The sequence below is a fragment of the Hibiscus syriacus genome, unplaced genomic scaffold, assembly GCF_006381635.1.
Source record: "Hibiscus syriacus cultivar Baekdansim isolate YM2019G1 unplaced genomic scaffold, ASM638163v2 tig00110057_pilon, whole genome shotgun sequence".
NCBI classification, from domain to species: domain Eukaryota; kingdom Viridiplantae; phylum Streptophyta; class Magnoliopsida; order Malvales; family Malvaceae; genus Hibiscus; species Hibiscus syriacus.
Genome location: NW_024062581.1, coordinates 2,046,277 through 2,059,486, shown reverse-complemented (window position 1 = coordinate 2,059,486; position 13,210 = coordinate 2,046,277). Strand labels below are relative to the sequence as shown.

Below are 13,210 nucleotides of genomic sequence, written 5' to 3'. Positions count from 1 at the left end.
AAATATTTTCCAAAAATCCATTATTTTTCTCAAGTCGAGCTATTTTTACCCTAACAGGCAAAAAAATGATGTCGACAAATCTAAACATCAAATATAGTTTTGAAAAAAATGAAAATTTTAGTACTAAAACGAACCAAAAGTAATAGTGTAAGTGTTAAAAGCGTAGTTTACCCTTGTTTATTATTGAACACAAGGCGATCCGATCCCTAGTAGAAGGTACTAGAAGAAGAGCGTCTGATGATTCATCCACTGCATTAGTGTTATTTATTAATGTGCGCTGGGCGCCGTTGATGCATTTCATATGTGACAGATAAACAAAAACCCCTAAGCGAACAACCTCTCTAGAAATTAAAACCCAATGGATCCGGCGAAATTGAGCGAGCTCAAGAAGTTCATCCAGCTCTGCAAATCTAATCCTTCCGTTCTCAATGATCCTTCCCTTTCCTTTTTCCGCGATTATATCGAAAGGTATTTTCAATTTTCAATTTTCAATTTTCAACTCTCAATCTCTCCTTGTTTCAGTCGTTAATAACAAGAAAAATCTCTCACTGTTAGTCTTGGAGCAAAGCTTCCATCCTCATCTGACAACCATGGAGCCAGCGAGGCCAAATCGGTAACCGTTCTAACACTAATTAACTCCCGCATTTCTCTCGTTCCTTTTTTCTGCAAAACTAAAATTACTAATCTAAATGGGGATTTTGGTTTATAGAAGAGTTATGTGGTGGAGGAAAGTGACGAGGAAATGGCGGAGGGAGGTGAGAAAATTGATGTAGAAGAGGAGGAGGAAGAAGAGGAGATTATTGAATCAGATATCGAGCTAGAAGGTGAAACGGTTGAGCCTGATAATGATACTCCGCAGAAGGTATTATCCTATCTAACACTTTATTTCTGGTTTAATTTATTTCAGTTATTTCTCAGTCTGTTGTTTTTTGGTGTTTGCAGATGGGTGACCCTTCGGTGGAGGTTACCGATGAAAACCGTGATGCTTCGCAGTCTGCTAAGTTCAAAGCTATGGAGGCAATTTCTGAAGGCAAATAAATCAGAACTTGATATTTATTTATTTATTGAATTTGTATTTTGCTGAATCATTGTAATGCAGGGAATTTAGAGGAAGCTATTGACCATCTGACACAGGCGATTTTGCTGAATCCAACATCGGCTATCATGTATGGAACACGAGGTTAGTGTTTGTTATTTAGACTGTCATGCTCCCTTTCAACTTTTATTTGTTATTTAGCAAGTCAGATGCTCTGTTTCGTTTCGTTTTTTTTAGATTCTTATATTTGTTAGAATGATTCAGCTGCTTGGTGTTTTTTCTCCTTTCAGCCAGTGTTTTCATTAAGATGAAAAAGCCCAATGCTGCTATTCGAGATGCCAATGCCGCTTTGGAGGTTTGTATAAGCATTGCTGTTTGACTTAGTATGAATGCAGTTTTTTACCTCCTTGTATGATAAATTGCTTCACAGTAATTGTATATCTTTTGTTCTAGGTGTCTTGCTTTATTTTGGTCATTCAAAAACTATATGTAATGGTTCATGTCGAACAATGTTGTGTTCTGTATTTTTTCCCTTGTGTTTTCTGGTTATCTTGGAAATGGCAAGGTCATATTGGAGAAGGAGATTTATTTTAATTATCCTCATTTATGTCTTGCAGATTAACCCAGATTCTGCTAAGGGCTACAAGTCTCGTGGCATTGCACGAGCAATGCTTGGGCAATGGGAAGATGCTGCAAAGGATCTGCACATGGCATCAAAGTTGGATTATGATGACGAAATAAACAGTGTACTAAAGAAGGTCTGCTTTTATATGTCCTTCTCTTCGGAATTTTCAATCCATGCGTCTTGTCATGTGATTTAGTACATCTGTAGTATTATTGTAAATTCATCAGATTATTTCTCTTTCCCTACAAAGTGAATGTCTGTAAATAGGCTTGCACGAGTTTACCCATACCATCAGAGCTCTATACAATAGGCTTGCACGAGTTAACCTATCTTATCTAAGGTCTCTTGCCTTTATATTTCTAATTGAGTGATTTGATCCTAATCTGAAACATTAGGAGCAAGCTTTTCCCCAATTTAGCATAAAATAGGAGTGTGATTCTCTGCCACCAATGTAGCCATTTTTGGCCGCACCTGCATCACTAAATATGAGCAACAGGACCCCTGTTGTTGTAATTCCTACTTTGAGAGCTCACATTGGCTCATTGATTAAACAGGTTGAACCCAATGCGCATCGCATTGAGGAACACCGTCGGAAATATGATAGATTGCGCAAAGAGAGAGAAGAGAGAAAGATTGAGCGTGAGAGACGTCGTCGTCGTGCTCAAGCTCAGGTAATTTAATAGTCATTTATCCTCTGATAATATTGCCTTATTATTATCTTCTTTGACTCTGCTTACATTCTATATTATACTCAAGGCTGAATATGAGAAGGCGAAGAAGCAGGAGCAATCATCCTCCAGTAGAAAACCTGGAGGCATGCCTGGTGGGTTCCCGGGTGGGATGCCTGGAGGTTTTCCTGGTGGGATGCCCGGAGGTTTTCCTGGAGGAATGCCTGCAGGTATGCCTGGAGGCATGCCAGGTGGGATGCCTGGAAATGTTGATTTTAGCAAAATATTGAATGTAAGTACTAATGTACTATGGAACTTGCCTTTTAATTTTATAGCAATCAACTCTGTCATGCTTGTATATGCTATCGTGATTTAGATATTCTTCACGTTATTTTTGGTTGGGATGATAAGAAAAATATATTTTACGCACTAATATTTGCTTGCTAAATATCTGGAGAAGGTGAATTGTTATTATAATTTTTTTATGCGGTTTCTGATCTTATTGTCTTCAGGATCCTGAAATGATGTCAGCATTTAGTGATCCAGAAGTCATGGCTGCACTTCAAGATGGTAAGCATTTTACTACGTTTACTAATTTTATACATGCAGTCATTAATGCATCATTCCTCTCCTCCTACATTTGCAATTTATGGAGTATTCTTTCATTTGTCATTTTCAGTTAACTTGGTCTATGCTTGCCATGAAAACTTGGGAACATGTTTGGTTAAGCTGATCTTAGTTTTCTATACTACGTAGTGTTTAGCAGATACACTATTCTATCAGGATACATAGCATAATGGGTCTCTTATAGGGAACTCCAAATAGTTGGCCGAGGCTTTATTGAGATTATCACAGATGTTGTGTGCCGAAGTATAATCATGTCCGACTTTACATGCACTTGACATATTTTTTGGTGTTGGATATCTTGATTAGTCAATCTAAAATTGATCAGGGAAAATTTGTTGCAACTTGGTAAATAATTTGTCACTACTGGAGTTTTGTCCTGATTTTTTCAGTTTATGCATTTTCGAAAATGCTTTTGGTAATTTGCAAGTTTCCTTTTATTGCCATAAAGCCAGCCAACCTTCAGGCTTGGATGATCCATGATCTTGGTTGTTTGTATCAAATGACTAGATGGAAACCAAAGTATGAATAGTTCACACTGCTATCTTTTCCTTTGGTGACATCATTTTTGGCGATCTGTATGCTTAGAGCGACTTTGCATCAGCAGTGTTGGATAGATATTCAATGCATGCTTTCTGTTCATTCGAGTGCGACATTGTTGGGTTATTTCACCTGTTCATTCAAACCATTTGGGGTTTTTAAGCATGCAATGCACAATAGAGATTGGGAACCGAAATGTATTTTCTCGTGAAATTCTAGGTTTTCAATGCAACAGAATTTCGTACATGAATGCCTGTTGACAGTTTTATTGAATGTTTTGAATGGCTTTGCAGTGATGAAGAATCCTGCTAATCTAGCAAAGCATCAAGCAAATCCCAAGGTGGCTCCAATAATTACCAAGATGATGAGCAAATTTGCAGGACCAAAGTAGGACGGTTTTCCGAATTGTCAATTTGTAGGGGGAAATATTCATGTTGTGTTCGTCTCTGAAGGAAACTATGTTCCGTTTGGTAAATCCGCTCGCATGGTGGTTGTGTTGGTAGTTTGTGTTATAAGTTGTAGGATTTTGTACTTTTGGTTTCTTAAATCCCCATCACTTTATGCAGTTAAGAAGTAGCGAGGGTCGTTTTCCCCGTCGTTATATAATATTATTTGCGAATGTTTTGCATTGGCTTTTATTCAACCTGGCTGCTATTATGTTGGAATAGACTTAAAAAACAGGGGGCTCAAAGGTAAAATCCAACTTACAAAATTTATTTATGAAATTTATGCTTGATATGTTTTCCCCTAAAATCCGTTCTTAAATTTATTTTTGAATTTAGAAAAAAAATCAAATCATACATAATGTGTAGTTCAACCTATGATTAGGGTCTCACATGTCATTCAGTGACGTTAAGGCTGTAAATGAGGTAGGTAAATAATAAGTCACGTGTTTGATTTGGTCAAATATCGATCGACGTTTGATTTTAGTGTATTTGATCGATTTTAGTGTATTTGCTTCTAGTTTTTAATGAACTGGAATGGATCATCTCATATTCGATTTGAAAAAACTCATTAGTAATTTAAAAGTATACACGCATATCATATTTTTAATTAAAATAATAATAATAATAATAATAATAATAATATTTATATAGTTTTTATTTATTTATTTAAGATTTAAGGAGTTTTAATATTTGTTAAAAACGTAGAACAAAATTATGGGAATATTTTGAGTTAAAAATGTAGAATAAAATTTTCACGTGGTTTATGTATGAATATTTCTTTTTAGGGTAAACTACATAAATGGCCACATAAGTATAGGTCAGGTCATGAAATGATCATCACTTTTAAAATTGTGACAAATATAACACTGAATTATTTAAATAGGTTCAGAGTGACTACATGACGTTAACATTTAACGAAGGTGTTTATATGACAATTAAAAAAATAAAAAAAATACGGGTACATGTGACCCGAAAGTACGGGTACTCGGATGTAATTGACCAGGACACGAGTTGAAATTTTGATATCCGAAAATTTCGAGTACCTAGTACTTCAGATACTCGAAAACATGTGTACTCGATTTTGAACATCCTTAGTGGTAGGACTTCGAAGGAGTAAAGAGAGTGACTAAACTATAAAACGTACAAAAGATAAGAACCTAGATGTGAGATCATTTTTCAAGCAAATAAAATATGAATTCAAACATATTTTCACAATCATCTTCTTCCTCTCCTATATTTACTTTGATATACATGAGTTTGCTGCTTATGTTGGGGAGTGCTCATGGTGAAGTCAGATAATTTTTATTAATTATGAAATTATTATGATGTTAGGGAGATAAAATTGGCATAATATAGTTAATAAATAATATGATATAATTAATGTTTCATATATTAAGTTAATTGAGAACATGACCACACTTAAATCATTAAAATAAATCTAGTAGTTTATTTATAATTGATTTAAGATTTTATTTTTTTAAACTAAATTTACTGTTTTCATATTTAATTTTTAATGATTATATATATATATATATATATGAAATCATTAAAACATAATTTAATATTCAAAGTATAATAAATATTATTTTATAATTAACGACATATATATATATATATATATATATATATATATATATATTATATTTAATATTCAAATTATAATCATAAGATTTTGACACGTGTCGCAATTTGATTGGAGAAATAAATTTATTAAATTAAATTGAAATTAGGACCTAATTAAAAATTAAGAATTAAAGTTAAATCTTGGTGATCAAGTTGATTAATTATAAAATCTATGGGATTTAATCTACAAATTTAATACATGACTAGAATAAAAGATTTTAAAGTTAATACTCAAATTAAGGCATTAGACAAATTAAAAACAAAATTAGGATCAAATTGCATTAAATGAAAATCCAAGGAAACAAATCATATACAAGTAGTAACAAAAATGGAAGAAAACAAAGTAGGGTGCCAGTTCCATAAATATGTAACTTTACAAGGACCCATGCCCTAATTATACCAATTTTTTGGCTGCCATGCAAACAACCCGTTAAATGTTAACGTCGTGTGATCATTTTGAACTTATTTAAATAGTTCAATGGTATATTTGTCACAAATTTAAAAATGATTGTCATTTCGTAACCTGGACCATAGTTATGTAGTCATTTATGTAGTTTACTATTCTTTTTAACTGCCCGGCTTGATCACCAGCCTTCACGACCTACCTCAAGGTTATTTGTGCCCACGTAAGGTTATACATTCCCACAACCTTGAATATCCAGAGGTCACTTGCACCCTTCACAACATCTCTAGTCTTGAACCCGTTAGGATTATCTCTATCAAATTAAAATTAGAAAACGTTTCCATTAATAATCTCTTTTGAAACAACCACCCCCACCTTTCTTCAACAAAGCAAATTTCCCTTTTAATAATGAGATAGCAGTCCTCATCTTTTAACCGGACTTACTCCACTGTTGTGTAAAACAAAATTCTTCGAGTAACTTAATATTTTTGGAGTGATCCAAGATCAGTTTCTGCTGATTGTTTCAATCTATAATTGACTCACATATCTCACGTCTCCCTGCATGTCTTCACATGAAAGGCCTACACAAATCTTTTGAGGCATTCTATTGAGAGTAAAAGGAATGGACAACACAGTCACTGACGACGCTCACTACCTCCGCTAACAGGAGATACGATAATCGATGAAGATGGAACAAGAAACTTCGATAAACTTAACCGAAGCCATCCTATAAGTGTTCAACAGTTTCTTCACAAACATGTGTATCGGCAGATGAAATCCAACCTTTCAAAACAACCAAGGGAGTAGAACCACTTGTTCTCTGCCTGAAATCGTGTTGTGGTTACTCGGGTAACACAACCCTAAAGGTCTCTATCGCAACCGTCTTTCGGTTGGGCCCCGAGATTGGGCTTCGACTTGAAAATTATGGATTGGGAGTCGCCACCGATTATTTATTTAAAAATAAATGGGTTGATCGGATACCCTATTTCTTACCTGATCTGCGTCTTACCAGAAATATGTCGGGCTCGGGAGTCGGTTATAGTCAAGGAAGGATTAGCACCCTTGAACCGCCCTTTCGGTACTACGTAATTTCCAGTTGTCTTAATTAAGAAAATTGTAATTTTAAATTAAAAGATAAAATTTGATCATGAATTACTTACCTCTGATTAATTGACGAAAACACCCTTAAAAAGTCATAAGATGTGTTAGAGGGAAAAATGAATAAATAAAAAAATGAAGAATAAAAATAAGTAAAAAAAACATAAAAGGATAAATAAATAAATAAATAAATGAAATATTAATATATATATATATATATATAAATGAGTAAAATATAAAATAATAATCATAACAATAATAATAGTAATATGAAAATATAATATAATATAAAAAAACAAAACCAAAAATAAATAAATATATAAACCAAATATAAAAGTATACATATAATGATAATTGACTTATAAATAAACTATTAAAAACATACATATATACATATAATGATAAAGTAAAAAAACTAAATAAAGATAATTACAATATATATATATATATAGTAATACGCTTATAAGTAAAATATTTAAAAAAAGTATATATATATAAAAATAATAAATATAGTATTAAAAAATAACCAAATGAATATAAATAAATAAAAAATATATGTATATATAATAATAATATATAGTGTAAAAAAATCAATTGAAAATCATTTAAAAAAACATACGTATATATATTTATTTATATAATGACAATAATGTAAATAATAAATAAATATAAATATCTATACAATAAATAAAAGGACTAATATAAAGAAAAATAAAGATTGGGGCCAAATTTGAAAGACAATTAACGTTGATATTACGCATTAGGGGGATAAAAAATGAACACGCCTCAGGGTAGATCTAAGTTCGAAACTTCAAAACCTCACCCATTTTTGGTCATTAACGCAACCCACGTTTTGGGTTATTCAAACCAAATCTCAAAAAAATAACGTGCACATGCGAGAAATGAACGAATTAAAAAAATGCTATCTTTTATTTTCTTTTCGAATCGTTTACAATAGCTTTACCTTTGTATTTTCCGTGTTTTCCTCTGTATTTTGTTTGTAAATCGTGTGTTACAATAGTGAGTTACAATGGCTATTTATAGTGCTTGTGGATCTTATCTTTAGGAGTTTAAATCATAGTAGAACTCAATCCTATTTTTAGGAGTTTGAATCCTAGAAAAATTCTATCCTATTTTTAGGAGTTTGAATTCTAGTAGGACGAAAAGGTGTGTTGACAGCTGCCCCTCTTTGCCCATAATCGTGTAAAGGGGATAGGGCAAAGATTAAAAGACACACTTTTCATTCGGTGGAGTTGAAAATTGACTCTGATGTTTCAATAACTCCCTGTTGAATTGAGTTACGGATGACTCCTCCGTCGTGAAGCCGAGTTCATCTTGAAATGATATGAAATTGAAGCCGTAGTTCAGAATTTGAATCAGCACGTGGCTTCTAGTTGCCCTTTGGTCTTCTTCTCGGTTTAAAGACCTTGGATCGGAATCGAACTCAGAAATCTTCATTGACAGATAGCTTTTGCTTGAAAATGGTTGCTTGTCACTAAGGCACGGTTAACCCAGGTCCTCTTCTCGACTTGAAAACCTCGACTGCAACCAGAAAGTAGTGCGATTGATGTGTCATCGAGCTGAATGGAATCGAACTCGACAATTTTGATGGTAGATAACCCTTCTAGCCTTGAGTTATGCTGTAAATGATGTGCCTTGTAGCTGAGCGTAGTCGAACTCGAAGGTCTTTGTTGACAGATACTCAATCTTTGAGTTGGATATCCTTCGTCGTGAAGTTGAAATCCAATCTAAAGATGGATGATGCTTGTGTGCACGATTCCCTTCTTTGTGAAGTTGAGCCTGAAATTGGATATCCTTCGTCGTGAAGTTGAAATCCAAGTAAGTAGCATTGTTTCGAGTCCAATATCCTCCGTCGTGAAGTTGAAATTGGCTCTGGAACCGGGAAATTATTTGTTGACAACCAGCCGTCCCTTCGTTGTGAAGTTGAACTTGTGTTGTCTCGAGTCCAATATCCTTCGCTGTGAAGTTGAAATTGACTCTGAATGAAATTTTATTGACAATCAGCTGCCCCTTCATCGTGAAGTTGGGCTTGTGTTGTCTTGGGTCCAAGATCCTTCGCTGAGAAGTTAAAATTGGCTCTGAAATTGGGAAGTTATTTATTTACAACCAGCGGCCCTATGTCGTGAAGTTGAACTTGCGTTGTCTGGAGTCCAATAACCTTCGCTGTGAAGTTGAAATTGGCTCTGAAATTGGGAAATTGTTTATTGACAACCAGCGGTCCCTTCGTCGTGAAGTTGAACTTGCGTTGTCTGGAGTCCAATATCCTTCGTTACGAAGTTGAAACTGGCTCTGAAATTAGGAGATTGTTGTTGACAACCAGTCGTTCCTTCGTTGTGAAGTTGAACTTGTGTTGTCTTGAGTCCAATATCCTTCGCTGTGAAGTTGAAATTGGCTCTGAAATTGAGAAGTTATTTGTTGACAACCAGCGGTCCCTTCGTCGTGAAGTTGAACTTGCGTTGTCTGGAGTCCAATATCCTTCGCTGTGAAGTTGAAATTGTCTCTAAAATTGGGAAGTTGTTTATTGACAACCAGCGGTCCCTTCGTCGTGAAGTTGAACTTGCGTTGTCTGGAGTCCAATATCCTTCGCTGTGAAGTTGAAATTGGCTTTGAAATTGGGAAATTGTTTATTGACAACCAGCGGTTCCTTCGTCGTGAAGTTGAACTTGCGTTGTCTAGAGTCCAATATCCTTCGCTGTGAAGTTGAAATTGGCTCTAAAATTGGGAAGTTGTTTGTTGACAACCAACCGTCCCTTTGTCGTGAAGTTGAACTTGTGTTATCTCGAGTGGCAAGATATCCTCCGTCGTGGAGTTGAAATCGCGGATGGCCCATTCGTTGTGAAGTTGAGCCTTGACTTGAATATCCTTCGTCGTGAAGTTGAAATCCAAGTATTGTATGTTGCGGGTGGACACAATTCCCTTCGCCGTGAAGTTGAAACCGTGGAGACCCCTTTATTATGAAGTTTGACTTCGAGCTAGATATCCTTCGTCGTGAAGTTGAAATCCACTCTCGAGCAAATTGTGTTGTTTCGAGAGAAACTTTCAATCTGTCGAGTTGGTCGAAGTGTAGCTTCTTGCTGCTGAGTTAAGCAACCAACATGAATCTTTAAAGGTGCTTTTGAATCGAGTATCCTTCGTCTTGAAGTCGAAACTTGACTCTAAAAGCTGCAAAAAATTATGTATGTGGAAAATGATAAATATGATGCTCTAAAATGTATGCATAAGATGAATGTAACATGAATTGGTTATATTTTATCTCCTAAAAAAGGTCTGATAATTTGCATTAGGATGTTGAATCCCCAAATGATGCCCCAATATCCAAAAATGCCCCAATATTTGATGTTGAATCTTCAAAGATGCCCAAAATGTTCCTCATTTCTTGCTTCAGCATTGATTATGAGCATGAGTTTTGTGTCTAAGAGTCACATGTCATTTACCAAGATCCATTCTAGAGAGACTGTCTTGTTTGAAAAAAATGTTTTTTTCCTTTATTTTCAAAGTTCTGAAAATATCAAAAGTTTTGAAAATATTGTCCCTTTCACGGTTTTACAATTGAGACGAATCATAAAACTAAAGTTCATTGGATATCAAAGAATTAATTACAATGTTAATCCTTCAATAAATTATAGCTATTTGACAAGTGCCAAGATCAAAGCTATCTTTGGGAAATGGTTGAGTAAGGAAAGGATAAAAAAGTATCAGGTTATTGTGTTTGGTCAAAGGTTTGGCATTTGATGCTCAAAGGTTTGATGGGGTATCTTGCATGCTCCTCTACTAGAAGTGTTCTCTGACTCCCAACCTTCGTGGTTACACTCAAATTATGCGATGCCGTATCAAGGAACTTGTGTGATCGCCTCAGTTGAACAATTTTTATATTCGAGCCGCCTTTTCAGGTTTTCAACTCGAACCCTCCTTTGGTTTCAAGACATTATTCAGGATTTACGTCTTGAACCCCCTTTGTTATTTTTCTATACCATGCATTAATTACATTGTTTTTTGCAAACAAAGATTAATCCTGATGGGCGGGATAAAATCTGAAGATAGTCTCTTCTGTTTAGAAATCCATGTATGATTAGAAGGGACTTTTAAGGCACGTAATGTAGGCCAGGGCTCATGGTTATGAAAGAAAAGGATAAATAGGCCCAAACAAGTGTTACATGGTTTTGAACCAAGGATCAATTCATTCTGATGCCTTCAATCTTGTCTTGCTCAAAATGTCTCTTTCTCTTGATGCTTTATGATCTTCGAGTGAAGTGATTCAGTGATTCGAGAATGATTGTGCTTGATCAATCTCATAGTTTGAAGCTTGATGTGCCATTTGTCTTTAGGGAATCTTTGCATGTGCTTTTTGTCCCTTTTTTTAATTTTTGTTCTTTCTTTTTTTCTTTTGTTTCTCTTTTTTGTTTCTCTTTTTTCTTTGTTTTTTTTTCTTTTTTTGCTTCTTTTCTTTTTTGTTCTTGATTGGATCTTCGTACTTGCCATTTGGTCCACCTTTGGATCGATGTCTTTACTCATGTGAGCAGATTCCTTCCACCTTGCCCTCTAGTATGGAGGGTGATCCTTGGTTAGGGTTGAATAAGAAGAAAAAAATACTATAGGCTCAAAAGGGGACACAAGAGATATATATTTTCTCCTGTTGTGAAGGGATAAAGAAAGAAATCCATTCATCATTTCATACATGTAAGTCTTCACAGAAGAGGTATCCCCAAGGGGGATAGATTTTCAGGATTAGTTCTATTCACATGAAAACAATGTAGTTAATGCATGATAGAATTATTTCGGATGAATTCATCTTCTTTTTTCCCCAGATGTCTCAATGTTCAAGCTCCCCGCGAGATGCCCCAAGTTGTGTCTTTAGAATAACGCTCATGTTCAGATGAACAACTCAATGCCTTAGGTTTTAATGGTATTAAAATGTCAATTTTGAGTCCAAAAAGACAATGGTGTGATTTTATTGACTCAAAGAAAGGTATGGGTGTATCGAAAAGATAAAGGCAATGTTCAAGAATTTGGTCTTTTTGGTAATGACCATGAGTTATTTTGGGTAAAGAATCGAGGTATTTTATTTTGGGGTTTGAGACAGGATAAGAAAGGTCTAATCTTGTCATATGTCAAAAATCTGTAATTCTTGAAGAATTAAAAGAATCCTTAATTCAATTAATATTCGAAGAACTAAAGATTAAAATTTGTTCAATTTCTCCACCTTAGAAAGTAGCATAAATTCAATCCTTTAAAAGATTAAGCAAACATGAAAGATCAAAGACGTGTTCAAACAAAGCAATCCTCTAAGTGCAAATGGTATATGCCATGCCCCCTTCTTCGGCAAGCGCCTTACAATTTTCAGATGAATGTTTGGGGCTTCTTATGTGGCAACTGCAAACAGCTTCAACATCGTAGTCCTTAGATATGTGGACTCTTTTTTCAGATCATCCTGGCAGGCTTTGTCCTACAATCTGATGATCAGGTTCCCACTGTATTGATTTCATCTTTTTCTTTAATTGTTAAAATCTTGCTTTAATGCGGTGTCATGTGGTTAAGACCACTTCATCGAATCCTCCATGACTTAATTTCATGTTAGTGAAAATGCTTAAAAATGTAGATGAAGATGCAAAAATGCAAAAATGCAAAATGCAAGAATACATGAAATATGCTTATTTTAACGAATATAACACATGCAAAAAATTGAATACAAGTCTAATACGAGAATTTCAATTTATTACAAAATTTTAATTATTTTATTGATGATTTTCTTTTTAATTAATGTATCTAGCATTAATGAAAAAGTTACCGAAAGTATTCTAGTTAGAAAGAGAAGGGCAATAAAAGCCATTTTAAAAAAAAGGTAATTCTTTTCTATTTTGCTCACTCTACTTTACTCTACTTCCTATTTTGTTAACCGAACTTTCAATTTTTCTAATTTGCTCACTGAACTTTACAATTTGAATCATTTTGCTCACTCTCCCATTTTTTATTTAATAGGTGCTGACGTTATTTTTTTTATTATTTAATATAAAATAATTTAAAAATTAAATAAAAATAGAAGGTGGTCAGATGCCACTGTCGATAGTCGTAGATGGTGGTCCCAAAATGGGATGGGTTGCTTCGCCTCGACGCCGTGAGTTCGAATCC

General features: G+C 34.5%; 1 protein-coding gene across 2 annotated transcripts; it reads left to right on the top strand.

Moving 5' to 3' along the window:
* Positions 1-292: 292 nt before the first annotated feature.
* On the top strand, positions 293-4,112 carry LOC120214337 (FAM10 family protein At4g22670-like). Of its 2 annotated transcripts, none has more exons than XM_039212259.1 (11): positions 293-468; positions 556-613; positions 713-862; positions 943-1,030; positions 1,100-1,180; positions 1,327-1,391; positions 1,654-1,794; positions 2,216-2,332; positions 2,418-2,621; positions 2,842-2,899; positions 3,787-4,112. In XM_039212259.1, the coding sequence occupies exons 1-11, from the start codon at positions 359-361 to the stop codon at positions 3,882-3,884; spliced, it is 1,170 nt and encodes a 389-aa protein (XP_039068190.1). In that variant the 5' UTR covers positions 293-358; the 3' UTR covers positions 3,885-4,112. The 2 variants fall into 2 exon arrangements, with proteins under 2 accessions (XP_039068190.1, XP_039068189.1); XM_039212258.1 differs by having other exon boundaries at positions 294-468; positions 710-862; positions 3,787-4,099.
* Positions 4,113-13,210: the final 9,098 nt, after the last annotated feature.

What these genes read in the sequence shown, in the direction of transcription:
- LOC120214337 (XM_039212258.1), top strand. Translation starts at nt 359, where the DNA reads ATGGATCCGGCGAAATTGAGCGAGCTCAAGAAGTTCATCCAGCTCTGC. An exon ending in GTCGTCGTGCTCAAGCTCAG is followed by an intron (nt 2,333 to 2,417) that starts GTAATTTAATAG and finishes ATTATACTCAAG; the next exon opens with GCTGAATATGAGAAGGCGAA. An exon ending in ATTTTAGCAAAATATTGAAT is followed by an intron (nt 2,622 to 2,841) that starts GTAAGTACTAAT and finishes TATTGTCTTCAG; the next exon opens with GATCCTGAAATGATGTCAGC.